This window comes from Cetorhinus maximus, chromosome 10 (assembly GCF_964194155.1).
Source record: "Cetorhinus maximus chromosome 10, sCetMax3.hap1.1, whole genome shotgun sequence".
Lineage (NCBI taxonomy): Eukaryota > Metazoa > Chordata > Chondrichthyes > Lamniformes > Cetorhinidae > Cetorhinus > Cetorhinus maximus.
Genome location: NC_135888.1, coordinates 48,535,234 through 48,561,072, shown reverse-complemented (window position 1 = coordinate 48,561,072; position 25,839 = coordinate 48,535,234). Strand labels below are relative to the sequence as shown.

The following is a 25,839-nucleotide window of genomic DNA, read 5'->3' as shown; positions in this document are numbered from 1 at the left end:
AGCTTTTTAAAAAAAATAGTTCCTGGGATGTGAGCATTGCCAGCAAGGCCAGCATTTGTTGCCCATCTCTAATTGCCCTTGTAAGAAGTGGTGGTGAGCCTTTTGTACTGCTGCAGTTCATGTTGTGTTGGTAAACCTACAGTGCTGTTTGGAAGGGAGTTCCAGATTTTTGATCCAGTGACAGTGAAGGAACAGTGATATAGTTCCAAGTCAGGATGGTGTGGGGCTTGGAGAACTTGCAGGTAGTGGCGTTCCCATGCATCTGGTGCCCTTGTCCTCCTTGGTGGAAGAGATCATGTGCTTGGAGGGTGCTGTGGAAAGCATTCCTCTATTGAAGCCTTAATAAATTGCTTAAGCTATTGCTTTTCATTGAAGTTAGCCCTTTTACAATTGTATAGCACAAGTTTCCACGGGAATGACAGCTTCCATTTGCTGTACATTGGATCATTTACAAATACCAGTAGAATTTTAGCTGCAGAAAGATTGAATAGATTGAGGGAAATTTGATTGAGGTGTATAAAATTGAAGACCTCAATAAAGTGGATATGAAGGACTTATTTTCTTTAGCAGAGCAGTCAATTATCAGAGACATAGATTTAAAGTGATTAAAGGAGAGTTGAGAATAAATTTTTTCACTGAGGATATTGGAGTTCTGGAATTCAGTCTGAAAGGGTGTTAGAGGCAGAAATCCTCATTATTTAAAAGGTATTTTGATATACACAGGAAGTGCCATAACCCACAAGGCTACAGACCAAGAGCTGCAAAGTGGGATTAGGTTGGATAGCTGTTTTTCTGCTGGGCCAAATGGGCTCTTTGTGTTCAAATATGTTACAACTGCACTAAGGCTTTCCCAGCACAAATTACCAGTGAACAGACCAGGTCCAGTGTGACATCAGTTCTCTCTCCTCCCAGTAGGTTTCTTCTTGCTTATAAATCCAGTATTGAGCTGGATTACAGCTATTAGAATGCCTGCTTCTAGGAGGTGGTGTGGGATACTGTCCTTTCTCATAGCACAAAAGAATTCAATCTAGTGTTGGCAGCTTTACCAGTCACCCTCTAGTAATATAATGTAGAAACAACCCAAGTTTTCCATATGTGCAAATTTTATTATAAATAGAAATACAAATTAAAGTCTTTTTAAGTAGTTATCAATCCCTTGATAGAATTCGAAGTTGTTTTAACAGTGATCCAATATTAGCCATTTGTTGACTATTTTTCTCACTGTTACAATCACAGATTCCCTCTCTTCTATGCTTCCCGCTCCTCTGAAGCAGATTGCTAAAAATCAGGAGTTCTTGTCACCATTTTCATTGACTTGATTCAGGGTCCCTGCTTCCCGCTTCAGGACAGTCAACAGTGTCTGGGAGCTTTCGAGGATCTGCACAGATAGAAGAAAACAGTACATTATTAGTGCATTTAACTGCTGTAATGGAAGGGGATGAGGGAGAAATTGAGAGTTTCTATGGAAGGAAGAGTTAAATAGGCAATGAACCACCTTCATCTGAACTTAGCTGACTAAAATTGGTTAGGGACATTTGAGTCATAGACGATGTTCCCTTGAAGGTGCGTGGCTGCACAGCAATCTGGAATGTACTGTCATGAGGATGTGCTTATTGAAGATATGATTTAAAAAATCTTTTTCACTGGCTGTATTTTAGACTGGAACCCCATACAGACAATTGTTTTTAAAGAAACAGCCCAGAGAGGCAGAGCTGATACAAAACACAATTTCACATTCCACAAAGTTGGACTATCAACCCCCTGGGGAGCGTGAAAGACCCCATCTCCTGACAATTCAAACCACATCGAGACTTTGCAAATGTTTCTGAGATGAGACATCAAAATTCAGTTATTTGTTCTGAAACAATAACTGCAGCAGACATGAACTAATCAAGCCCCTCTAGAATATACAACCAGCAAGGTATTTCAAGGGAATCCCTGTCAAGCAGGAGAGAGGAAGAAGTGAAAAGGACAAAGCTGTACTGTTGGAGCCATGTGCTTTTTCTCTTTCTCTCTATGTACAGTCCAGTTTGTAAAGTGACCAACCTGAGAGGAAAATAACTGTAGACTGGATTAGATTGACACTTGGAAATACCCAAACTCAGCAGCTCTCAATGGCCCAGGACACATACAAACATACGAAATAGTGCCCCCTGGTTCTGGAGTCACCCACAAGAGGAAACATCCTTTCCTAGACTCGACCTAGAGCTGAATGGCTCAAAGGTCCAAAGCAACTAGATGCCACAAACCAAGTATTTGATCAATGAATTTAGTCTCATTGAGCACTTAATGTTTTCTGATAGGCAGGTTTATGATAAAGACTGAGGAATTGGTCAAAAATATGGAGTATGGCCAATGAATATCCAACTTTAGCACTGACTGAGTCACATTTAGCAGACTAGAAACTACAGGTTAATTATTGCTGTCCAGGTTAATGGACACAGGATGAAAGACCAGTTTATGAGTGTTTCATTTCACTGTTTCGGCAGATGAGTGGGTTTTTAAGGTTGCTTACAATCTTAGCCCAGACTTCCCAGTAGCGGACATCCTCTTTTCTCCTGAAAGTGAGAGCTCATGTGAGGAAAGTGGAGGTAACGGTCTAGCCACGGGGTTAGTGAGGAGAGAGGATTGGAATCAATGAGGATGTGGAGGAGTTGAGGGACATGTGATCTATTAAAGGAAGGGTGGATTGTTACCTGCAAGGAGAAGAACAGGCCAGTGGGAGAGCAGCAATATCTCCGCTAAGGTGCACATGTGTATGGCCAATTGGCAATCTGGAATGTACTGCGCATTGAAATAAGGCAGTTCACGACTTTGTGAAAGTGCAGTGACTTTGAAAGGGTAAACTCCCCATGGCCAGGAAAATCATGCTCAGAAGATTTTGCCTTCCCAGTCCAAAGAAAGTTTAGAGGGAACAATGCTCATAATGAAGATAAATTAAGGCACAAGAGATGGAAGATAGGAGTGTGTCAAAAGGCCTTCCTCTCCAGACATTTGGGCCCAAAGCCCTCTGTAGATACAGCAATGCATTCTAAAAGTGTATTGATAGATCATAGCAGCAGAATTGCCCTAACTGAAAGGCCACAGCCAAGGGTGACTACAACCTCATTTACTGTCTGCTATATTTGGGGAAGACTTGCATGTTACTTGCTTGTTAGAAACTACATTACCAGGAAGGGATGCCAGGTAGATCCAAATGAATTCTAAAATGGAATGTGAATTTCTGATTGCCCACAGTCCTCGTGCTGCAATAAAGGCGATGCTTTCTAACCCCAGGTCTTCATTAATTGGGCAAGGAGAAAGTAGGCAGTGACATACACTCACTATTGTAAGAAAATGAGCTGGGCAGTGGGGCTCAGTGCTCTTGTGACTGACATTTTGACCATCTTTTCCAGAAAATGAATTTGGAAAAATGTATTTAAAATATACTACTGGATGAGTAATCCAGAGGCTTGGACTAATGCTCTAGAGACACGAGTTCAAATCCCAACATGGCAATGGGGAAATTAAACTTAATTAAATAAATCTGGAATAAAAAGCTTGTGTCAGAAACGGTGATTATGAAACTACAGGATTGTTGTAAAAACCCATTTGTACTTAAGATCCTTACCTGGCCTGGCCTACAAGTAACTCCCGACCCACAGCAATGTGGTTGACTTTTAACTACCTTCTGAAATGGTTTCTTAAGAAACTCAGTTGTATCAAACTGCTACAGAAAAACTGAAGAAGAATAAACCGCGGCAGACCACCTGACATCGACCTAGGCAACAGACAGGACAAAGGCACAACCAGCTCGGGTGACCCTGCAAAGTCCTCTTCACTAATACCTGGGAGTTTGTACCAAAATTGGTAGAGTTGTTCCACAGGCTAGTCAAGCAATAGCCTGACATTGTCACACTCACCAAATCATACCTTTCAGCCAATGTCCCACACTCCTCCTTTACCATCTCTGGAGATGTCCTGTCTCATCTGCAGGACAAACTCACCAGAGGTGGCGACAAACAAAAACATCCATGGAAGAGTAAAGAGGCAAGAGACAACATTTAACTAAAAGCAGCAGCGTATGAAAATGCAAAAAGAAAGCACAGATCCTGGTGAATAGGAAAGATACAAAGAACAGCAAAGATTGACGAAACCAACATAAAAATGTTTTGTAAACAAATTAGAAAAAGAGGGTGGTCCCCTTGAAAACTGATAATTTGATTCTCAATGAAAATAAGGAAATATGCTGAAATAATTACTTAGCGCAGCATTTACATTGGAGGATGAGGTCAGCATTCCAGACATCCTATGGAAATGAATATTTAATCAGGGACAGTAATGAAGAAAGTGACAAATTCCCAATCTTTTCTTTCCCATGTTTTGAGGGAAGTAGGTAAGAACCAACAACAATCTTCCAAAGTTCTCTTGATTCAGGAACTATTACTTTAGTTTGGAATATTGTATTTGTCATTCCACTTTTTGAGAAAGGTGACAAGGGGAAACCAGGGATTTATTGACCAGTTAGCCTAACTGTTGCCAGCAAATTGCGAGAGTCTATAATTAATATAGGGTGACTGAACACCATGAATATTTTCAGCTGATTACAGAGATTTGGAATTTGGAATGAATTTGAAAAGGGTAGGTCATGCCTGATGAACTTGACTGAATTTTTCTATGAATGTTATTTATGTGGACTTCCAGAAGGCATTTGAGACTGTTAGCTAAAATTGAAGCTCATCGAATTTAAAGCAAATTATTGACCTGGTCAGGAAATTGACCAAGTGGCAAGAGTAGGAATAATGGGCAGGTACTCCGATGTGACTAGTGGTGTGCCACAAGAATCTGTGTTGGGGTCTCAACCATTTACCATATTTATTAACGACTTAGATAATGGGATAGAAAGCCATATATCCAAGTTTGCTGATGACACAAAGATGGAGCGCATGGTAATCAATGTAGATAGAAACATAAAATGACAAAAGGATATAGATAGTTTAAATAAATGGGAAAAACAGTGGCAAATGGATTTCAAAAATCAGCAAATGTGAGGTTATCCACTTTGGACCTAGAAAAGAATAGAACGGGCGTACTGTCTATAATGCCCCATGATGAAAAGCTAGAAGCCCAGGCACATAGATCATTAAAATGTCCTGAACAGGTACAGAAAATAATCAAAAAGGCTAATGGAATGATGGCCTTTATTTCAAGAGGACTGGAATGCAAGGGGGTAGAAGTCATCGTTCAGCTATACAAAACCCAGTTAGACCACACCTGGAGTACCATGAGCAGTTGTGGACCTTAGGAAGGATACATTGACCTTAGAGGGAGTGCAGCACAGGTTTACCAGAATGATACCTGGACTCCAAAAATTAATCTACAAGGAGAAATTAATCTGGGTTGTATTCTCTGGAATTTAGAAGGATAAGGAGTGATTTGATTGAAGTTTTCAAGATATTATGGGGAACAAATAGGGTAGATGGAAACCATTTCCACCGGTTGCAGAGTCTAGGACAAGAGAACATAGCCTAAGAATGAGAGCTAGACCTTTTCGGAGTAAATTTAGGAAACGGTTGTACACATAAAAGGTGGTAGAAGTTTGGAACCTTTTCTGGAAATGGCTATTTATAATAGAATTTTAACTTGGAGGTTAATCAAATTTTGTTAACCAAAGGTATTAAGAGATATGGGGCAAAGGCAGGCATATGCAGTTGGGTCATAGATCGTCCATGATCTCCCTGAATAGTGGAACAGACTCGAGGGGCTAATTGGTATATTTTTGTCCCTGTGTAGAGTCTGGTCATAACCGCTGTTTTATATGTTTACCATAATGCGAAATAAAGCAGTTATTCAATTACCATCAGGCCTCATCTCACCAAGTGTTTGCTTTGTCCACCCTGAGAGAGAGTGGGATTCATGTGAAAGACAAGAAAACAACCTCCAGATCACAGGGGGTAATATAGTTAATAGATTGATCGGAGGATGTAAGAAGTGGATACAAACCATTGCAAGTCCATTGTAAGATACTCAGAGTGCTTAGGGGAGCGAATTATGCCACTGAATTGGGTAGGGATCTGTGGCAAAGCTGAATTTGAGACAATCATTAATTTAAAAAGAAACAAAAAAGCACTGAGCTTGCTTTTCTGGATGTTTTCCAATTATTTTGTGCATCTTGATGATTTTCCTGCTTCATCAAAAATAAATGTTTTTCAAGTACAACTTCCATTTATACAGCACCTTTAACAAAACACGAAGGTGCTTGACAAGTGTTACTAAATAAAATTTAACACCAAGCCACATAAAGAGATATTGGGGCAGACAGCCAAAATCTTGGATAAAGAGGTAGGCTTTAAGGAGTGTTTTAAAGAAAGTAAGAGAGGTGGAAAGGTTGAGGGAGAATATTCCAGAGCGTGGGGCCCCAAGTCATGGACGCCAATGTTGGAGCAATTAAAATCTGGAATGCACGAGAGGCCAGAATTGGAGTGCAGAGATCTGATGTAAGTCTGGAGGAGATGAGAGAGATAGGGAGGGATGAGGAGATGAGAGAAATAGGGAGAGATGAGGAGATGAGAGAAACAGGGAGGGATGAGGCCATGGAGGGATTTGAAAACAATGAGAATTTTAAAATGGAGGCATTGCTTAACCAGAAGCCAATATACAGAACTTGGTGTGAATTATGGAACGGGAAGTAGAGTTTTGGAAAATCTTAAGTTTATAGCGAGACGAGTGGGGGAAGCCAGCCGGTCCTGCATTGGAATAGCCAAGTCTAAAGATAACAAAGGCATGGATAAGGGTTTCAGCAGCAGGTGGGCTGAGGCAAGGGCAGAATCAGGCAATGTTATAGAGATGGAAATAGGCAGTCTGAGTGATGGTGTGGATGTGTGATGGGACAAATCACCTTGGCGTCGAATATATCATCAAGGTATGAATAGGAGTGAGAGTGGCTGGTGACAAAAAGGTCTGAAAGTTAGTGACCGAGGACAAAAATGTCCAAACTTTTTGTGACAAGGAATCACGTAATCATCACACTTGTATGACTGTAGTGAAATGCAAATAGTTCTAGGCCACTTCAAATAGGCGGAATCATTAGATTTCAAAAACACTAGTTTTCCCTTTGTTTACCTCTATTACCATCAAGATTATGGACTAATGCATTTATATCAAATTACCAAAGTGACCTAGGCATTTCAGCATTTGATGCAGTTAGTACACGTAATACAGGAGGAAGTCCACATTAACAACAGAACATGATCTTGCTAGATTAGGTACAAGCAAAGTAAAGCAAAGGACTACGTCAGTGCTTCACAAACTATTTTCCAATGTGATCCCATTTGAACTCAGCACAACCTTCTCAAGGGCAATTAGGGATCGGCAACAAAGGCTGGCCTTGCCAGCTACTGTGGAGTGATTGCTTAATGGTTATGTTAATAAGATCATGATGGTTTTAATGATGTAACTGTGACATCAGGGGTCAGGTGACCAAGAGGCTCCAAAGAGCAAAGTGCAGAAGATTGAAACCATGCACTCACTATAATGTCTTGTAAATAGTGTAAATAAAGTTTTAGTAAAACTACACAGCCTATCTCAAGTCACTTGTAGACCAAGTCAAACTTCACTGGAACAGCAACGTCCACATCCCATGAATGGATATAAAAACTCTTGAAAATTAACATGACTCCAGACGCCAGCAAAAACAAAATAACAATAAAGCACCAGAGTAACATTCAGTATATAATTATTAAAGTGTGTTATAGATCAACATACAATAAATCATATAAATTTGAATATCTTTTAAAATTATTTTACAAAAATATTATTTTACATATCCATGTAGGTTTCAGCCAAGCTCTCCGTATTCCCTGGTGGAAAGGGACTCAGTGAAACCCCTCAGCACACACACACAGTCTTCCCAAACCTCCACCAACCCCCACTCACAGCAGCCCCTCTGCCCAAAAGCCCTTCCCTTCACTTACTCATGCTCTCCCTCCCCACCCAGACCCAGTCACTCATCCTCTCCTCCTTTCCCTCCTTCACCCCACCCGATTTCTCCACCTGGCCCAGACTCAGCTTCTTTTTGCTGCTGCCCCTGCTGCCAGCAGGTGGCAGTGGCTCTCATTCGATCAGTGCCACACAAGCCGAGGAAGGACGAGCCACCTCCCAGAGGATAGGAGCTCAGGGTCTCCAGGGGCTCAACTCTGGTAGACCAGGGAGTGCTGCCTCTTCCATGACTGTAAGCTTGGGTAGCGCCATGCTGGCGAGTAGGCCAAGCCAGAGGCAACACAAAGCGGTGACTGCTCCTGAGGGTGGGAAGTGGCTGAGACCGCAGCCAGCGGGAATCTCCCTCCTTCCTGGAGCTGGAGCCTGAAGCTGAGCACTGGGCTGCGGTTGGGTCAGAGTTGAGTTGCTCCATTGATATGGGGCCTCAGATTGGGCAAGATCATCCAGCCATCCTACAGCAGTGACTCCCGCAGCTGAGGCGGCACAGAACAGGACAGTGCTCTGCAAGCTGCACATGGGAGCAGCAGCTCCTGGGGACACAGTTCTACATCTCCTAATCACAAAGTGAGTCAAAGCCAGATCAGAATAAGCAGCAGATTAAAGAGAGAGAGACTGTGTGACTGCTCCCCGGGCCAGGTGGAAGTCAGAAAAAAATTACAAGGGCAGAATTCTGGGATCCAAAAATTCAAACTCTGTCAAACGGTGGAAATTTCTTATCCCTGGAAGAGTCTGGTTCAGCCTCAGCCAGCTACCAGGGGGAGTTTTATATGAATTCCAGGGAAAACACACTCAATCTAATAGATGAATCCTTCTAAGGCCTTTACACTCACCTTCATATAAGCAGCTTCAGTCTCTGCAATAGTTCTATCAAATTCATTTCGGGTTGCCATTTTGCGTGCAAGACCCTCATTGACCTTGGCAAGTTTCTCTGTTAAAATGCGGATATCATTCTGCAGCTTGTTCTTCTCTTCCTCCTCTTGTAAGATTTGTTGGTTCAGTTCTTCTCTTTTTGTACACAAATCTTCGATACCTGGCGTAACAATTTGCAGTCAGAGCAGGAGATAAAGCATACATCTCTACATGGGTAAGGGTATGAAAGGGACATGGAATGTTCAGTAATGATCTAAAGGGATCAAAGGGCTGAATGGCCTCCTCCTAGAAACAAGCTATACCCGTTCTCCATTTTAGTTACAGTCCTACTTTTTCTAGGATTGAAAATTCTACCAGTGCAAAACCTAGAACAAATTGAAGATGTCACAAGAGTGAAACAGATGAGCTGGTGAGAGTGAATGGAGGCACAAGCAATAGGCAAGGCTAACCTAGATTGTGAGCAAAGTCTCATCTGCCGCCTCTCAGGTTGGATGACAGGATTGTATTTCTGATTGGGGCAGAGTTTGTATCATACAGAGTCTTTACATTAACTAGGGCATCCACCTTCTTTCACAGTTTGGTTGAAATCATGTGGTTTGACTGTCTCGTACCATATGAATTGAATTCGTCATATGAAGCTGTTTTTGCAAGGGCTTTAAAGGATGTTAATCCTTAGTACTTAAGGATTCAAAGAGCGTGAATAAATATTGGCTGCTATATAATCCCATGTTCATATCACATAAGTACTTGTATTTATACAGTGCCTTTCTCAATATAAAACATTCCAAGGTGCTTCACAGAGGCGTTATTAAACAAAAACGTACCACGTAAGGAGAAATTAAGACAGGTGATCAAAAGCATGGCCAAAAAGGTAGGTTTTTAAGGATGATCTATAAGGAGTCAGGGAGGTTTAGGGAGAGAATTCCAGAGCATTGGACCTCAGCATCTGAATGCATGGCCGTCAATGGTGTAGTGAAGAAAATCAGGGTTATACAAGTGGCCAGAAGTGGATGAACACAGCTATCTTGGAGGGCTGAAGGCGGTTACAGAGATAGGAAGCAGTGAGCCACCACAGGGAATTGAAAAGAGGGATGAAAATTTTTAAATTGAGGCATTTAGGCCAACAAGTCCAGGAGTAATGGGTGAATTGAACTTGGTGCGAGTAAAGATAAGGGTAGCAGAATTTTGGGTGAGCTCAAGTTCATGAAAGGGACATGGTGGGAAGCCAGCCAGGAGAGCATTGGAATAGTAAAGTCCAGAGATGTTGAAGACATGGATGAGGGTTTCAGCAGCAGACGGGCTAAGGTGATGTTATTGAAGTAAATGCCTTGATGATGGACAGGGCATGATACTGAAAACTTTGCTCAGGGTCAAACGGGATGCCAAAGTTGTAAGCAGTCTGGTTCAGCCTCACATTGTGGTGAGGAAGAGAGATGGAGTTGGTAGCTGGAGAATGGAGTTATGGCAAGGAATGAAAACAATAGCTTCAGTCTTCCCAATATTTTATTGGAAGAAATTTCAATTCATCTAATATTGAAAGCTGAACAAACAGCATGTCAATCAGAAACAGAGCAGGGGCTGGCAAGTAGTGATTGGGTAGAACTGGTGTCAGCAGCTAGCATGCAAAACCTGAAATTGTGTCAGCAGATGTTGTCAACAAGGGACAGCATGTAAATGAGAAATAGGAGTACAGATGACCAGCTATCCACTGTTTAATGAATTACTTACTGTTGTCTTTCTCAAAATGAATAATTTAAATAGAACTACATTTTAACATATCAATCTCATAATATGAACTCTAGAAGGTGGTACAATAAAGCGACCCACAGTCACTCCACCACATGATCCGGCCCCATCCATGCACTTGAGCTCTACACACACGCACAGACTCCCCAATCCCTCACCCACAAATACTCTCCAAACCCATAACTCCCGCAATACCCATCCCCTCCCACCCTCCATACCCCCCTCACCACCCATTTCACTCACCCCCAACCCATCGACCACACCATCCACCTCACCCCGCCTCATCCCCATCGCCCTGCCATGTCCCCCTCTCATCCCGCCAGATGCACCCCATATAACTCCTCACGCTACCAGATCTCCCCCTCGTGCCACCGGATCCCCCCAAACCCCTCGCCCTTACATATCACCCACACTGCCCCCTCGCCCTGACATACTGCCCCAACCCACTGACATACCCACCCAACATCCCCACCTCACCCCGCCGCATCCCCCCCACCTCACCCCGCCGCATCCCCCCCACCTCACCCCGCCGCATCCCCCCCCACCTCACCCCGCCGCATCCCCCCCCCACCTCACCCCGCCGCATCCCCCCCCCCACCTCACCCCGCCGCATCCCCCCCACCTCACCCCGCCGCATCCCCCCCCACCTCACCCCGCCGCATCCCCCCCACCTCACCCCGCCGCATCCCCCCCCACCTCACCCCGCCGCATCCCCCCACCTCACCCCGCCGCATCCCCCCCACCTCACCCCGCCGCATCCCCCCCCACCTCACCCCGCCGCATCCCCCCCACCTCACCCTGCCGCATCCCCCCACCTCACCCCGCCGCATCCCCCCAACCTCACCCCCCACCTCACCCTGCCGCATCCCCCCAACCTCACCCCCCACCTCACCCTGCCGCATCCCCCCAACCTCACCCCGCCGCATCCCCCCAACCTCACCCCCCAACCTCACCCCGCCGCATCCCCCCAACCTCACCCCGCCGCATCCCCCCAACCTCACCCCGCCGCATCCCCCCAACCTCACCCCCCACCTCACCCCCCGAACCTCACCCCGCCGCATCCCCCCCAACCTCACCCCCCACCTCACCCCGCTGCATCCCCCCCCACCACATTCTCCCAACCTCACCCAACATTGACACCCCCCACATTCTCTCATTTCCTCCCCGCCTCCACCACCGACCACCGGGGCCACATTCTCCCCAACCCACCCCTCCCTTATTCCCAACGTACATTTAACCAGTTCGTTGTTGTAGCTCTGCAATGCAGCCCCCTGCTGGGACATGGCGGCTCGGCTCCGGTCGCTGCTGTGCTCACTCCCGGTTTCCCCTCCCCGTCTCCCGGTAACCAAGAAACCGCTCAGCACCTCCGCACGTCATCACCCTGCGACAGAGGGATGGAACCTGGACGCATGTTCTATGCGACATATCATGACAACAGTTAGTTTATTGTTATCTTTCCTGAGAAAGCTTCATCCGCTTAGTTGCACTAATTCTAATCAAGATTCATATATTCATGATAATACTGTCGGCTGAGTCACAACTCGGAATTAATCTATTTGCACGCATGCGCACTTCCCATTCCTAGCCTGTTCCCCGGCGGTTGGTGCGCATGCGCTTCTCCGCCTGCCGGCACTGAAGGCAATGGCGGCAGTGGAAGGTTCTGTGCCGCACGGGCTGAGCCTGTCCGCTGCCTGGAACAGACTGAGCGCTGTACTCGCCCCGCTCTCCGCACTCGGCCTGGTAATCGTGAGCCTAACTGCGGGGAATACTGTTTGGGAAAGGATGGGGGCGGTGGTAACGTTGGGGTATCCGGTCAGGAGGAGGAGGCGGCAGGGGAAGAACCTGGAGAAGCAGGAGGTGTTCGGTGGCAGTGAGGAATTAGCCGCAATATTGCAGGCACTGAAATCAGAGGTTTTGCTGAGCGGTCGGATCTGGAGTTTGAAGTTTAGGTCTGGGCTTGGGTGAAACAAAAAACATTGGCTACACACTAATCTGCATCAGTGCAAAGAACCCCAGCTCTTCCCCATTGCCCTCCGCTTCTATTCACCCCAACACCCTCCCACTCAACCCATTCCCCCTCCGCCACCCTCCCACTCAACCCATTCCCCCTCCGCCACCCTCCCACTCAACCCATTCTCCCCCACCACCCTCCCATTCAAACCATTCTCCCCCCACCACCCTCCCACTCAACCCCTTCTCCCCTCGCCACCCTCCCACTCAACCCCTTCGCTCCCGCTACCCTCCCACTCAACCCATTCTCCCCCGCCACCCTCCCACTCAACCCCTTCGCTCCCGCTACCCTCCCACTCAACCCATTCTCCCCCGCCACCCTCCCACTCAACCCCTTCGCTCCCGCTACCCTCCCACTCAACCCATTCTCCCCCGCCACCCTCCCACTCAACCCATTCTCCCCCCGCCATCCTCCCACTCAACCCATTCTCCCCCGCCACCCTCCCACTCAACCCATTCCCCCTCCGCCACCCTCCCACTCAACCCCTTCTCCCCCCGCCACCATCCCACTCAACCCCTTCTCCCCTGCCACCCTCCCACTCAACCCCTTCTCCCCCCGCCACCCTCCCACTCAACTCCTTCTCCCCCTGCCACCCTCCCACTCAACCCCTTCTCCCCCCGCCACCCTCCCACTCAACCCCTTCTCCCCCGCCACCCTCCCACTCAACCCCTTCTCCCCCCGCCACCCTCCCACTCAACCGCTTCTCCCCCCGCCACCCTCCCACTCAACCCCTTCTCCCCCCGCCACCCTCCCACTCAACACCTTCTCCCCCCCGCCACCCTCCCACTCAACCCCTTCTCCCCCCCACCACCCTCCCACTCAACCCCTTCTCCCCCCGCCACCCTCCCACTCAACCCCTTCTCCCCCCCGCCAACCTCCCACTCAACCCCTTCTCCCCCCGCCACCCTCCCACTCAACCCCTTCTCCCCCCCGCCACCCTCCCACTCAACCCCTTCTCCCCCCGCCACCCTCCCACTCAACCCCTTCTCCCCCCCCCCACCTTTCCACTCAACCCCTTCTCCCCCCCCCCCACCTTCCCACTCAACCCCTTCTCCCCCTGCCACCCTCCCACTCAACCCCTTCTCCCCCCCGCCACCCTCCTACTCAACCCCTTCTCCCCCCCGCCACCCTCCCACTCAACCCCTTCTCCCCCCGCCACCCTCCCACTCAACCCCTTCTCCCCCCCGCCACCCTCCCACTCAACCCCTTCTCCCCCCCGCCACCCTCCCACTCAACCCCTTCTCCCCCCCGCCACCCTCCCACTCAACCCCTTCCCCCCGCCACCCTCCCACTCAACCCATTCCCCCCCCCTCCCTCCCACTCAACCCATTCCCCCCCCCTCCCTTTGCTCCCAGTTTCCTTACTGCATCAATTTCTAACTTTTTCTGAAATGTTGAGCGTATTCTGTCATGCTCCCCCATCACCATTTATTCTAGCTGACCTGGGTTGGCTCTGCTCTGTTGCTGCAACACCAGAGAATCCTCAATTATCACCAGCTTGGTGAACATTCGCTTCAGCATTTGTTAAAACATTGGTCTGTGTTAATGTCACACAGTTGAGGTTGTTTTGTTCAATCAATTACAATGTTTTTTGAAATAGCAAAGTTATTTAGCTTTTTTTCCTTTTTTGACCTAATGGGTGATCATACCTGCTCTATCCCATAAGTTGGGAGCTGTCCATTGTAAGTTGACACCATTATTTATTACACATTTGTTAATGTATTCCATCAGGTGTAACTCCTTGGTTATGAAGCTCTTTGTTAAGGGTGTGTTAGAGATTTTTGCCTTTCAGATTCAAATATCAGTAGCAGCAGTGCAATACAATCATTTTAACCACATCAACTAGTATAAACCTGAAGTAAAATATAGCCTTGAAGTGCTACTAATGGTGGAAGTTGTAGAGGAGCAGTGAAAGTACAAATTCTTTGTGTTTATACATGTAATTGTTTTTCAGGAAGCTTCTGGATTGGGAAGTGGTGATGACTTCGTGGAGGATGAGCTGCTTGCTGCACTGGAAACTTTGCGGCATTATGGTTTGAGCTCAGTGGTGGTGGAATGGTTTATGGAAGTCTTGCAGGTAGACCTTCAGAGGAATATTGCAGCAGAGTTTTGGGACTTTCTGACACAAAGGGAGAACATGGTGACAGAACAACAGCGCTCAAAGCTCCTGTATGATGCCTTCTGTACATTGGATCAAAGTCTAGCACCCTATCTACACAGCCTGAAATATTTAGAGTCCTGGATTGATGCAGGACTGATTAACAGTGTAGGACCTGGAACACTGAAAGACAAAGTCTACACCATGATTAAAGCTGTGTTGTTCTTCTCAACTGTTCAACCCTTCCAGGAAATTATACATGAATTTTACACTCGTGCTTTCAGCATCTATGTACACCAAGACAAGACCCTACGGAATGGAGATAGCATGAGTGAAGAGGAAGATGAGAGTGCTGTGGATGATATGGAGCTACTGAGCTGTGCTGGCTGTAGTGCAGCAAAAGAGCATTGCTGGTGTGCCACTGCAGTGGGGCAGTTTGCAAAAGTCAATCACGTGTTGTAAGTACCAAGCTTTTGTCCATAATTTTATAAATTTGCCAGTTGCAGCCTTCAGGAAACGCCGATGAAATACCCATGGTCGCTGATGGTTAGCATTCTGTTCCAGATATAGAAAGAATGCAATCTGAGCAAATTATACAATGTGAAAGTGTAATAACCGCAAAGGAGTTTTCAGTAGATTAAAAAGCCTGTTGTATTTTTGTGCAATTTGGGAGCTTTTCTGTGAAGTAACATTTTAAGGGAAGTTAAAGGCTTGGCCTAATCACTTGAAGCTTCTCCAGGTTCTTGAAACTGGTGTAATGTTTCTCCCAACATCATGTATCTTTCTGATATTGGTAGATCTCCCATTGATAGGTAAGTGGCGTGTGAGAACTATGGGCAACACCTTCCAGTTTTCCATTTCTTCCTTCATTGCTGATTAGAGGATATAGTTGAGGCAGTTAGTGTCTCTAAACTTCAAGCCATGCTGAATGGCCTACCAATTCTAAAACAGCACAGTATGGTTCCAAACATCACCTCTACACAATAAAGCATCCCAAGAGGCTTCACAGGGTTAAGGAATTATATTAAAAAAATAGCATCAAGTCACATGAGATGTTAGGGCAGATGTTCAAAAGCTTGTTCTGGAGGTAGGTTTCAAGGAGCGACTTAAAAGGAGAAAAGTGAGGTAGAGAAATGGAGAGGTACAGGGAGTGAATTCCAGAGTTTTAGGGCCTAGGCAGCTGAAGGCATGGCCACCTTGGTAGAGCAATTGAAATCAGGGATGCTCAAGAGCAATACAGATGTTTCATAGGGTTGTAGGGCTGGTGGAAATCAGAGAAAGGGAGGGATTTGTAAACAAGAATGAGAATTTTAAAATTGAGGCGTTGTTTAACTAGGAGCTAGCAAGCATAGATGGGTGCATGGGATTTTGTGCAAGTTAGGACATGAGCAGCAAAGGTTTGGATGACCAAGTTTACCAAGGGTGGAATGTGGGAGGCGGGCCAGGCGTACATTATGTTACAACTGGTCCCTGGTGAGGCCCCCCAATTTGTTAACTTCCCGAACAGGACCCCAGTTTTCTTATGATCCCGGTTGAGGAGGAATGAGCTGGCTCTCCTTTATTCAACCCCCTCGGTTGTTTGCAACAAGATTAATTTAAAAGGGATCCCTTCCCCTGTAGATACCTTTTCCCAGTCTGAATGTATTTTTTTTTTTAGAAGAAGCCAATTTAACCAGGCTTTCTTGAGTCAAAGAGTAAATTTCTTAGTTACTAAAACCCGAAGAAAAGAATCATAATGTAATACACATACACACATATCAGAAATGAGAAGTTAAGAGACCAAATAAAACTCAAAAAATGGATCAGTCTTTGGCTTGTCGATGAGACGTAGATGGCGGTACGTTGCGGCTGTTAATTTGGGTGATTCAGGTAGAACTGAATTTGGTAGTTTCCCAGTTAGTTTGGAGACACTAGGTTCTGCAGGGTGGCTGAAAGGTTGTCTTTCTTTTAGATTATAGCTTCTGCTGAGCTTTGTCTCCAGCAACAGAGAGAGAGACCCTTTTGCCTGTGAGCTGCAGGGGAGTGACTCTTGTTCTTCTGTTTGCTGTCACACACAGCCACACACTAACACCTCAGCTAGTTAACTGATCTTTCCCTGTGTATTCTGGAAGAGAAAAACTGTGACTCGCACCCAGAGTCCAAGTTCTTTCATTCCAGAACATTTACACATTCTGGATTATAAATCAACAGGAGATGGATTTGTGATATCTGCTGAGACGTGCAATCAGTCTTTTGTCTCCACAACCACAGGAAGCTTAAATTCAGTCTTTTGCATCTTTCCTATCTTCCTTTCAAGTGTCTCTGCTTGAAGAAGGCCATGACACCTTTCAGGTGCGACATTCCATATTCTCTTGGGACTGGTGGTCAACTATAATCCACAGTGAAATTTTCCAAGGTGTGGTCATCGCACATTATCAGCCATGTTTTGCTCAATGTCTACTTGTATTTCTTTTTAAAAACGCACACATGTCCATAAGTAATGTGTAGCTGTAACCTGCTTTTCATGACACTTCCCCCACACCACAAGTGGAATGAGATTCATTCTCATTTCATTACAAGGGTAAAGAAAAAAGAAAGAAAAAGAATATTGATCAATATTATCTCTTCAGTTCTGACCAGGCCTCTTTAAGTTCTGGACAGGCCGTCTGCACTCACATTTGATTTCCCAGCAATGTGGATGATTTTTAGGTGATACAGTTGGAGAAACAAATTCTAGCGGAATAATCTGGCATTCTTAGTCTTAAAGTTTTCCACAAAGGTTAAAGGGTTGTGATCAGTATAGACTGTGGTTTCTCTGAATCCATTTCGGACATACACCTCAAAGTTTTTGAGAGCCGGTAATAAACCGAGGGTTTCCTTCTCCGAGAAATGAGTTCCGTGGGGCAGGAACAGGCTGACACGATCGGTATGCCGGGGCAGTCCTGTTTGTGGATTTTGGGTGGGAGATAGAAGCGGGTTGAGCACTATCAGGTTGGAAGCTGTGGGAGGTAGATCTCCGGGGGAGATGAGGTCAGTGACAGTCCTGGAAACAATGGCTTGATGTTCAGTGCTGGGGTCATGGTCCAGGGAGAGGTAGGAGGAAGTGTCTGCGAGTTGACGCTCAGCCTCAGTGAGGTAGAGGTCAGTGCGCCAGATAACATCCCTTGTTCCAGTCCTACTCCGGCCCCCTCCCACAACTCTTTCTCCGGTACATCGATGATTACTTCGGTGCTGCTTCATGATCAGATATGACACTAAGGTTGTGAACTGTCTGGTTCAGCTTCAAACAATTGTCAGAGAGAGGGATGGAGTTGGTGAGGGGGACTGAAGATAATGGCTTCAGTCATCTCTATTCAATTGGAAGAAATTTCTGGTCATCCAGTATTGGATGTTGGACAAGACTTCTGACAGTCTAGAGACAGTGGAAGAGTCGAGAGCTGGGTCTTGTCAGCGTACATGTGAAAACTGACCTGATTTCAAATGATGTCGCTGTGGGGCAGTATCTAGATGAGAAATAGGAGGGGGCCAAGGACCTTGGGTTATACTAGAGGTAATTTGTGGGAGCAGGAAGAGAAGCCATTGCAAGTGATACTCAGGCTACAATTAGATAAGAATGGAATCAGGTGAGTGTGGTCCCACCCAGCTGGACTACAGTGGAGAGGAATTGGAGGAGAATGGTGTGATCAACTGTGTTGAATGCTGCAGGTTGAGGTGGATGAGGAGTTCATCTTTGCCACAGTCAAGGAGAAAGCCATTGGTGACTTTGAGAAGAAGCATTTTGGTACTTTGTGGGTCGGAAACTTGATAGGATTCAAACATGGATTCAAAATTCTTATATAATTTCTTGTAAAACTCTGGCTGACTATAGATTAATACAGTATAGTTTGTCAGATTTAACATTCAGATACAAAGCTGTTCTCCGAGCAAGAAAAAGTATGCTCTAAAGTCAGGCTGCTGTAGTGTTGATTTGGCACCAGATGGCAGTCAAGTGTTTAGTAAGTACAATTTTTTATGATTCTTACAAAAATTACTGCAGATCTCTGGGAGGGGCGGGGGGTGAGGGAGATCATTTGTCTTGTCTTGCCTGGCATACTTCATCTAGCAGTAATCAAACTTACCGATTTGTAATGAATGAGTTGGAACAATAGGCTGCCCAAAAAGTGAAAAAAAAAGTGTATTTTTACAACACCTTTCACTGCCTCCAGTGTGCTTTACAACCAATGAAATATTTATAAAATATTGAAAACTGTTTCAATGTTGGAAAAAAAGCAGGCAGTTTACTCCCAAAGATGGAATAGCATTTTCCTCTTGGCTCAAGAATAAATGTTGGTCAGGACAGTGGGGATAACTTCCCTACTCTTTGAAATATTGCCACGGGATCTTTTGCATCCGCCTGAGAGAACAGAATAGTTTAAAGTCTCATCTGGAAGGTGGCACTCCCTCAGAACTGCCCTGAAATGTCACTGAGATTGTGTGCTCAATTCTCAGGATTGGGTCTTCTGACTCAATAGCGAGTGTATGTTTATTTCCTCCTTGCGATGTGGATGTCGCTGGTGAGGCCAGCATTTATTGCCATCCCTAATTACCTTGAGAAGGTGGTGGTGAGCCTCCTTGAATTGCTGCAGCCTGTGTGGTATACGTACATCCGCAGTGGTGTTCAGCAAGGAGTTCCAGGATTTTCATCCCATAATGATGAAGGAATGGTAATTTATTTCCCAGGAGAATACTAATCACAGTCTTGTATAGCAGCGATTGTGCATAGTATTAACACCACAGGTAGATTGTTAATTCCTTACAAATAATAACTAAATGATCAAAAGGATTTCCATGCTATCTAACAGTACAAAAACCATTAGCTAAAATCTCATCTATCACTAAAAAATCTAACACATCTTTCAGGAGAAACTTCTTTATTAAGAGTGATGAGAATGTGGAAATTGTTACCATGGGTGTGGTTGAGACAAAAATCATGGCTGAATTTAAGGGGAAGTTAGATAAACATAGTAGAAATTAATAAAAGGCTGTGATAGGTTGAGATGAAGTGGGGTTGGACAAGGCTTGTGTGAAGCATAAACCCCAGCATAGACCCATATGGCCAAACGGCCTGTTTCTGTGAGGCACATTCTGTGTAATGTGATTCTGAAAATTCTGAGGTTATTCAAGATAGTTGTTGATCAGTTTACTCCATCATGTAACTCAAATGCAACAAGAAGCCCTGCACTGAGCTGGCTGCCATGTGTTTACTAATATCCTGTGTCACAGAATTGTATGGCTCTGCTCCTAGAAGGTATAATGTAACATGGGTACAACCTCATTTAATCGTTGCAGGTAGTCTAGAGTGATTCAGTGATTACCGCTCCCCCACCTGCAACAGAAGAGCTGGAATATTAGTAGTCAAGTTATCTTGAATTTTTGGCACATATTCTAATATTATCCTCAAGAGGCATGAATTTGAGGCCTGGGAATAGGTATCAAACTGTGGGTGTACCCACACCACTTAGACCGAAGTGGTTCAAGAAGGTTGCTCACCACCAACTTCTCCAGGGCCATTATGGATAGGCAGTAAATACTGGCCTTGTCAGCAATACTCGCATCCCAAAAATGAAAAAAAGAATGATCTAATTTCCTCTTTACTCTGTCAATTGGAGAATGGTACTGGGATGAGAACATAAATTTAAGTAATAGTCATCTGCTGATGAGGCAGTGGTTGCTGTAATCATGCTGCATGATCATCAATGTGTATCTTAAACGTGAGAAATGTTTTGAAGTGCTGACTTGGTTTATAATGACACTGATGTGGTGATGTACACTTGTTCTCGCATTTTGACTGTAACAATGTTGTTTCTGGGACAATTCTGGCAAGCAATACTCACACTGGTGACAGTTGTAATTTGGACTGTGATACTCCTCATTTTTGTTTGGTCTCCTTTTTAATTATATTTCCAGTTTTTCCCATTGCACTATAACAGTTATGATCCTTGGCCAGACCCTGGGTCGTGGGCATAGATCCAGTTAGGGATGATTCACATTTTGTCTAAAGTAGATAAAGTTTGAGATTCAGGATGCTTACCAAGTGAATAAAGCCACAAGATTCCATGGGTTTTAATCAAACAAAATTAAACTTTACAAGTTCAGAAAGATAAAACAATTTACAATATCTCTTATACTCTAGTATTCAGGGTAAGTATGAGGCACAGGTGAATTAACAGGCGAACTATGGCCGAACTCACCACACGACACAATAAATGACACATGCAACCAAAACAGATTCCTTGGATTTCTCAACAATTCACAATGTTTGTCACATTGTGAGCCAACCAATCTCACTGAAACTTTGTCTTTCTCACGAGAGTTTCCAATCTCCTCCTTGAAAAGATCTCGCCTTAGAATTATCTCCAAAAATTTGCTCCAACTTGGAAGGCTTCAACAACGGCCCACCTCTGCTGCATTCTCAATTTTGGGGGATAAAGCAATGCTAGCAGCAATAATTCTTCCTTCACTCACATTTGTTCTATTCAGCTGATATGATCAGCTTACCTGATAACACAAAGGTTTCCCTTGAATTTGTCCATAACTTCAGCCACTGGACATGAGAAAATTGCTCCCTTGATGGCCATCAGGACTCCTACAAGATGGGTGCTAAAGGCAGCATGTGTTCACTTCCAGCAGTCGGTGCAGCAAGTTTCTCAGCACCGACGTTACATAGAATTTTCAGCACAGAAACAGGCCCAACTGGTAAATCCCCGTGTTTATGCTCCACATGAGCTGCATCCTGCTCTATTTGCTTAACCTAGCCCTATCAATATATCCTTCTATTCCTTTCTTCCTCAAGTATTATTAGGGAGGTTGGAGAATAGTGGTAACATTACTGAACTAGTAATCCAGAGGTCTGGGCGAATGCTTCGGAGGCGTGAGCTTGAATCCCACCATGACAGCTGGAGCAATTAAATTCAATTACTAAATCTGATCTAATTTCATTAATAATAATCATAAGACTACCGGGTTACTGTAAAAACCCATCTGGTTCACTAATGTCCTTGAGGGAAGGAAATCTGCCAATCTTACCTGGTCTGGCCAACAGGTGACTCCAAATCCACAGTAATGTGGTTAACTCTCACTGCCCTCTGAAATAGCCTAGCAAACCACTCAATTGTATCAAAGTGCTGCAGAATAGCACTTTGGGTGCACCCACACCACATAGGCTGAAGTGGTTCAAGAAGGTTGCTCACCACCAACTTCTCCAGGGCCATTAGGGTTGGGAATAAATACAGGCCTTGTCCAACACTCATGTCCCAAAAATGAAAAAACAGAATGATCTAACTTCCTTTGAAATGTATATATACCGTTCACCTCTACCACTCCATGTGACAGTGAGTTCCACATTCCCACCACACTGAGTAGTTTCTCCTGAATTTCTTACTGAATTTGTTCGTGCCTTGTATTAGATTCCCCCATAAGTGGAAAAATGTTCTTCATACCTACCATATTGAACCTCTTAATAATTTTAAAGACCTCTGTCAGGTCACTGCTGTGTTCTCTCCCAGGTAAATCAGCCCAACCTGTTGTAAATTATTTTTGCATTTTCTCCAGTGCTTCTATATCCTTTTTGTAATATGGAAACCAGAACTATGCCACCATACTCTATGTGGTCTCACCAAGGTACTGTGCAAGTTTAATGTAACTTTTTTGCTTTTTAATTTTATTCTGCTTAAATAGTCGAACATCAATATATGTTTAAACATACTCTGGTGCCAGTGAACAGAGTGCCCCTTAAATCTAGTTTCAGCTGATACGCCTTGGAACTCTCTCCAAAAATTCGCTCCAACTCGGAAGGCTTCAACACTGGCCCAAAAGTTTTGAAAAGACAATTGGTGGGTAGATTGGTTATTGCAGTTCCAGCTGGTCTTGCCCCACTTCTGGTAGAAATCAATTACCCATCATCACTTAGGCCCCTCTTCCCTGACAGTTAATAGCATGGGTGTACATTATTGGCCATATTAAAGTCGGTACTGTACTGTTTTAGTTAAAATCTACCTGTGTAAAATAAAGTACGTCCAGCAGTCTGCTGTCATATATTGCCCTGATTGGATTGGCATAAATCAATTTGAAAGTTCATGTTGTCTCATGTTTTTCTTGAGTAAGCTAACTATTCTCAGGTTTGTTAAACTTAATGACGTTTATTGGCTGTTGTCAGGCACTCACTGAACTTATTAGAACGAATCAGTGCGGACGCCATCACTACCATCTTGCATAAGATGATAGAAGAACATGTGGGCAGATTGTGTCGTGGAGAGTACGAGAACTCCTTTCTCTCTCAGCTTGAGGAGGTAAGAGTGCCAGAATTGGGAGCTCTTTGTCTTTACCTGCTAAATAACAAGGCTCTCTTTGTTGTTAGCAAAGTGATAACTGATGTTTTGAATTTAGTAAACAGCTAGTTTATTTTGTGGGATGTTGGCCAGTGTGTCAATGTGCTTGTTTCTGCATGTAGTTTTTTTGTCTTGGCCTGAATGATCTAATCAAAGGAGTGAAAACTTAAACAGGGCCCTAGTGTTTGTGGTGCAGACTCTGGTCTCCCAGTGAACTGTGGAGTACATTGCATTACTAGTGTAAGTTTAAAAATGGGAACTGAAAGCTGGAAACCTGAAATCAAATAAGAACATTCTAAAAACGTGCAGTTAAGTTAATGTTTGAAAAAATGATAGCTCATGTTTCAGGTGGAATTTTATGTTGGAATGTGTACCAGTTCTGATGAAAGGATCTGCTTGAAATATTAAGCCACCCTTCTCTTTCAGATGCTGATACCCTTTAAGGTAGCACTCTCGCCTTTGAGTGACAAGGTTCCTGATTCAAGTCCCACTCCAGGGCTTGAATACAAAAAGCAAAGCTGACTCTCCAGCGTAGTACTGAGGGACCATTGCATTGTCAGAAGTGCTGTCTTTCAGATGAGTTGTTACATTGAGACCTCATCTGCCTGCTTGGGTGGATGCAAAATCCCCTGCCACCATTTTGAAGAAGAGAAGGGGAGTTCTCCCCAGTGTCCTGGCCAATATTTATCCCTCAACCAACATCAGAAGAACAGATTAACTGATCATTATTACATTGCTGTTTGTGGGAGCTTGCTGTGTGCAAATTGGCTGCTGCGTTTCCTACATTACAACAGTGGCTATATTTCAAAAGTGCCTCATTGATTTTAAAGCCCTTTGAGGCATCCAGTGGTTGTGGAAAGTGCTTTATAAATGCAAGTCTATATTTCTATATTTTAAGTGAAATTATTAACATTTCTACATTTGCCCTGTGGAGCCAGTTTAGAGAAATACAGCATACTGTAAATCAAAGTATCTTTGCTATAATTATTTAATGACCTCCAAATTTTATTATCGTTTTGGCCCAGAATGCATGCGTGTAGATGAATGAACTAGTCTCTTGAGCCCTGGGTTTTTCCAGGATCCTGGCTGTAGCATAGAGAAAAGCACTGGGGAAGGCATGATGTTCTGCCCTTAGAATCTGGAAAGGAATTGATCGGGTAGATAGACTCTTTCTGCTGGTGAGGAAGCCTAGCAAGAGGGAACATAGCCTTAAAATCAGAGCCAGGTCATTCAGGAGAGAAGTTAGGAAAAACGTCTTCACCCAAAGGGTGGTGGAAGATGGCGCAGTCTCCCACAAAAAGCAGTAGATGCTGGTTTAATTAATAATTTTAAATCTGAGGTCAATAGATTTTTGCTAGAGAAAGATAATAAGGGATATGGAGCCAAGGCAGGTGGATGGAGTTTAATATGGATTAGCAATGATCTCACTGAATGGTGAAAAATGCTCCCAGAGCTGAATGGACTAATCCTATTCCTATGTTCCTATATCTGGATTTGGGTCTTCTACCTGCATTCTGAAGTTGTTAAATAAGAAGTGGTAATGAAGTGATTGAACAGGGCAAATTATTATGGAAGGAGTAAATATCCTGAACTGATAGCTGAAGTCTTTTCTCTTTCTGTTCAGTGGTTGGAGTCAAAGGTTATTTGTTGGCTGAGCATGGTGTTCCTGCAGAAGGCCAGTACTAAATCAGCCTCTCCTCTGACAAACAGCACACTACAACGCTGGCGAATACATCTGCAGTTTTTCCTTTATCAGGTGTATGCAAATATGAGGATTGACGAACTGTTCAGCATTATTCGTGGTAAGTGAATGTAGTTACCTCTTTATAGTTTGTATTTTATAAAAGGGTGGCAATTTGCTTCACTTTGGATTTCCAGAAATTCCTGAGTTTTCAGTTTGCATCTAGATCCATACTGGGTTATTACTGACAAGTACCAGAAAGGCTGTTCCCAGTTTTATGCTGCTTACATGAAGTACTTTTCCAGTTATTGTGCAGCTCGCCATTATTAGATTTCAATTTCTGATTTTCCCTGTTTCCTGATCCTGGAACCAGAGACCTGAAATGTGGGGATGGGGACAATTGTTGGGATTCAGGTGCTGAGTGTTCTAACTGAAGTAACTTTCTGCAGTTTTTCACAAAATCTATGCCAACCTTTCTCGTTTAAAATAATATATGTTTATATGAACTTAGCGTACTATGATTACAGTACTGTCCATTGTCAGTATCTTGTGTTTGATTAAAATGCATATTAAAGATTTCCTAATTGGGCTTAGAAATCAACATTTCCCTTAAGTTGTTGATTTTTATTTTGTTTTGAACTGCAGATTTCCCAGAATCCAAGGCAGCATTGCAGGATCTGAAAGTTTGCCTTGAAAGGACCAATCAGAGGCAGCAATTGCTTTCATCATTAAAAACAGCCCTGGAGACCAGACTTCTTCACCCAGGTTTGTTCACGATTACCCATCTCTTTGCAGCTTCTTCAGTTAGCAGTACACATTTGTTACGACCGGTCCCTGGGCGAGGTCCCCAATTTGTTATGATCCCTGATGAGATACTCCAAATTGTTAACTTTCCAAATGGGACCTCAGTTTTGTTATGCTCCCAGGTGAGGAGGAGTGAACAGGTTCCCCTTCTTTATTCAACTCCCTCGGTTGATCAGAAGTAGGTTAATTTAAAAGGGATCCCTTCTCCAGTGGATACTTTTTCCCAGACTATTAGAAGGAGCCAATTTAACCAGGCTTTCTTAGGTCAAAGGAAGAGTAAGTCTAATAGTCACTACAAACCCAAGAAA

General features: G+C 44.4%; 2 protein-coding genes across 3 annotated transcripts in view; one reads left to right on the top strand and one right to left on the bottom strand.

The window, feature by feature from the left end:
• Positions 1 to 1,085: 1,085 nt before the first annotated feature.
• ssna1 (Sjogren syndrome nuclear autoantigen 1) lies at positions 1,086 to 12,111 on the bottom strand. Its single transcript, XM_078549660.1, has 3 exons — positions 11,825 to 12,111; positions 8,808 to 9,007; positions 1,086 to 1,378 (listed from the first exon to the last, which is right to left on the bottom strand). Exons 1-3 carry the CDS (start codon positions 11,874 to 11,876, stop codon positions 1,286 to 1,288), a joined length of 345 nt encoding a protein of 114 aa, XP_078405786.1. The 5' UTR covers positions 11,877 to 12,111; the 3' UTR covers positions 1,086 to 1,285.
• A 110-nt stretch (positions 12,112 to 12,221) lies between these two features.
• The window catches only part of anapc2 (anaphase promoting complex subunit 2), a 60,112-nt gene continuing 46,494 nt past the window's right edge, over positions 12,222 to 25,839 (top strand). For both annotated transcript variants that reach the window (XM_078550433.1, XM_078550432.1), the window contains exons 1-5: positions 12,222 to 12,333; positions 14,558 to 15,159; positions 22,875 to 23,007; positions 24,671 to 24,848; positions 25,373 to 25,492. In XM_078550433.1, the coding sequence (XP_078406559.1) occupies positions 12,235 to 12,333; positions 14,558 to 15,159; positions 22,875 to 23,007; positions 24,671 to 24,848; positions 25,373 to 25,492 (1,132 nt within the window). In that variant the 5' untranslated portion in view covers positions 12,222 to 12,234. The remainder of the gene's footprint in view (positions 12,334 to 14,557; positions 15,160 to 22,874; positions 23,008 to 24,670; positions 24,849 to 25,372; positions 25,493 to 25,839) is intronic.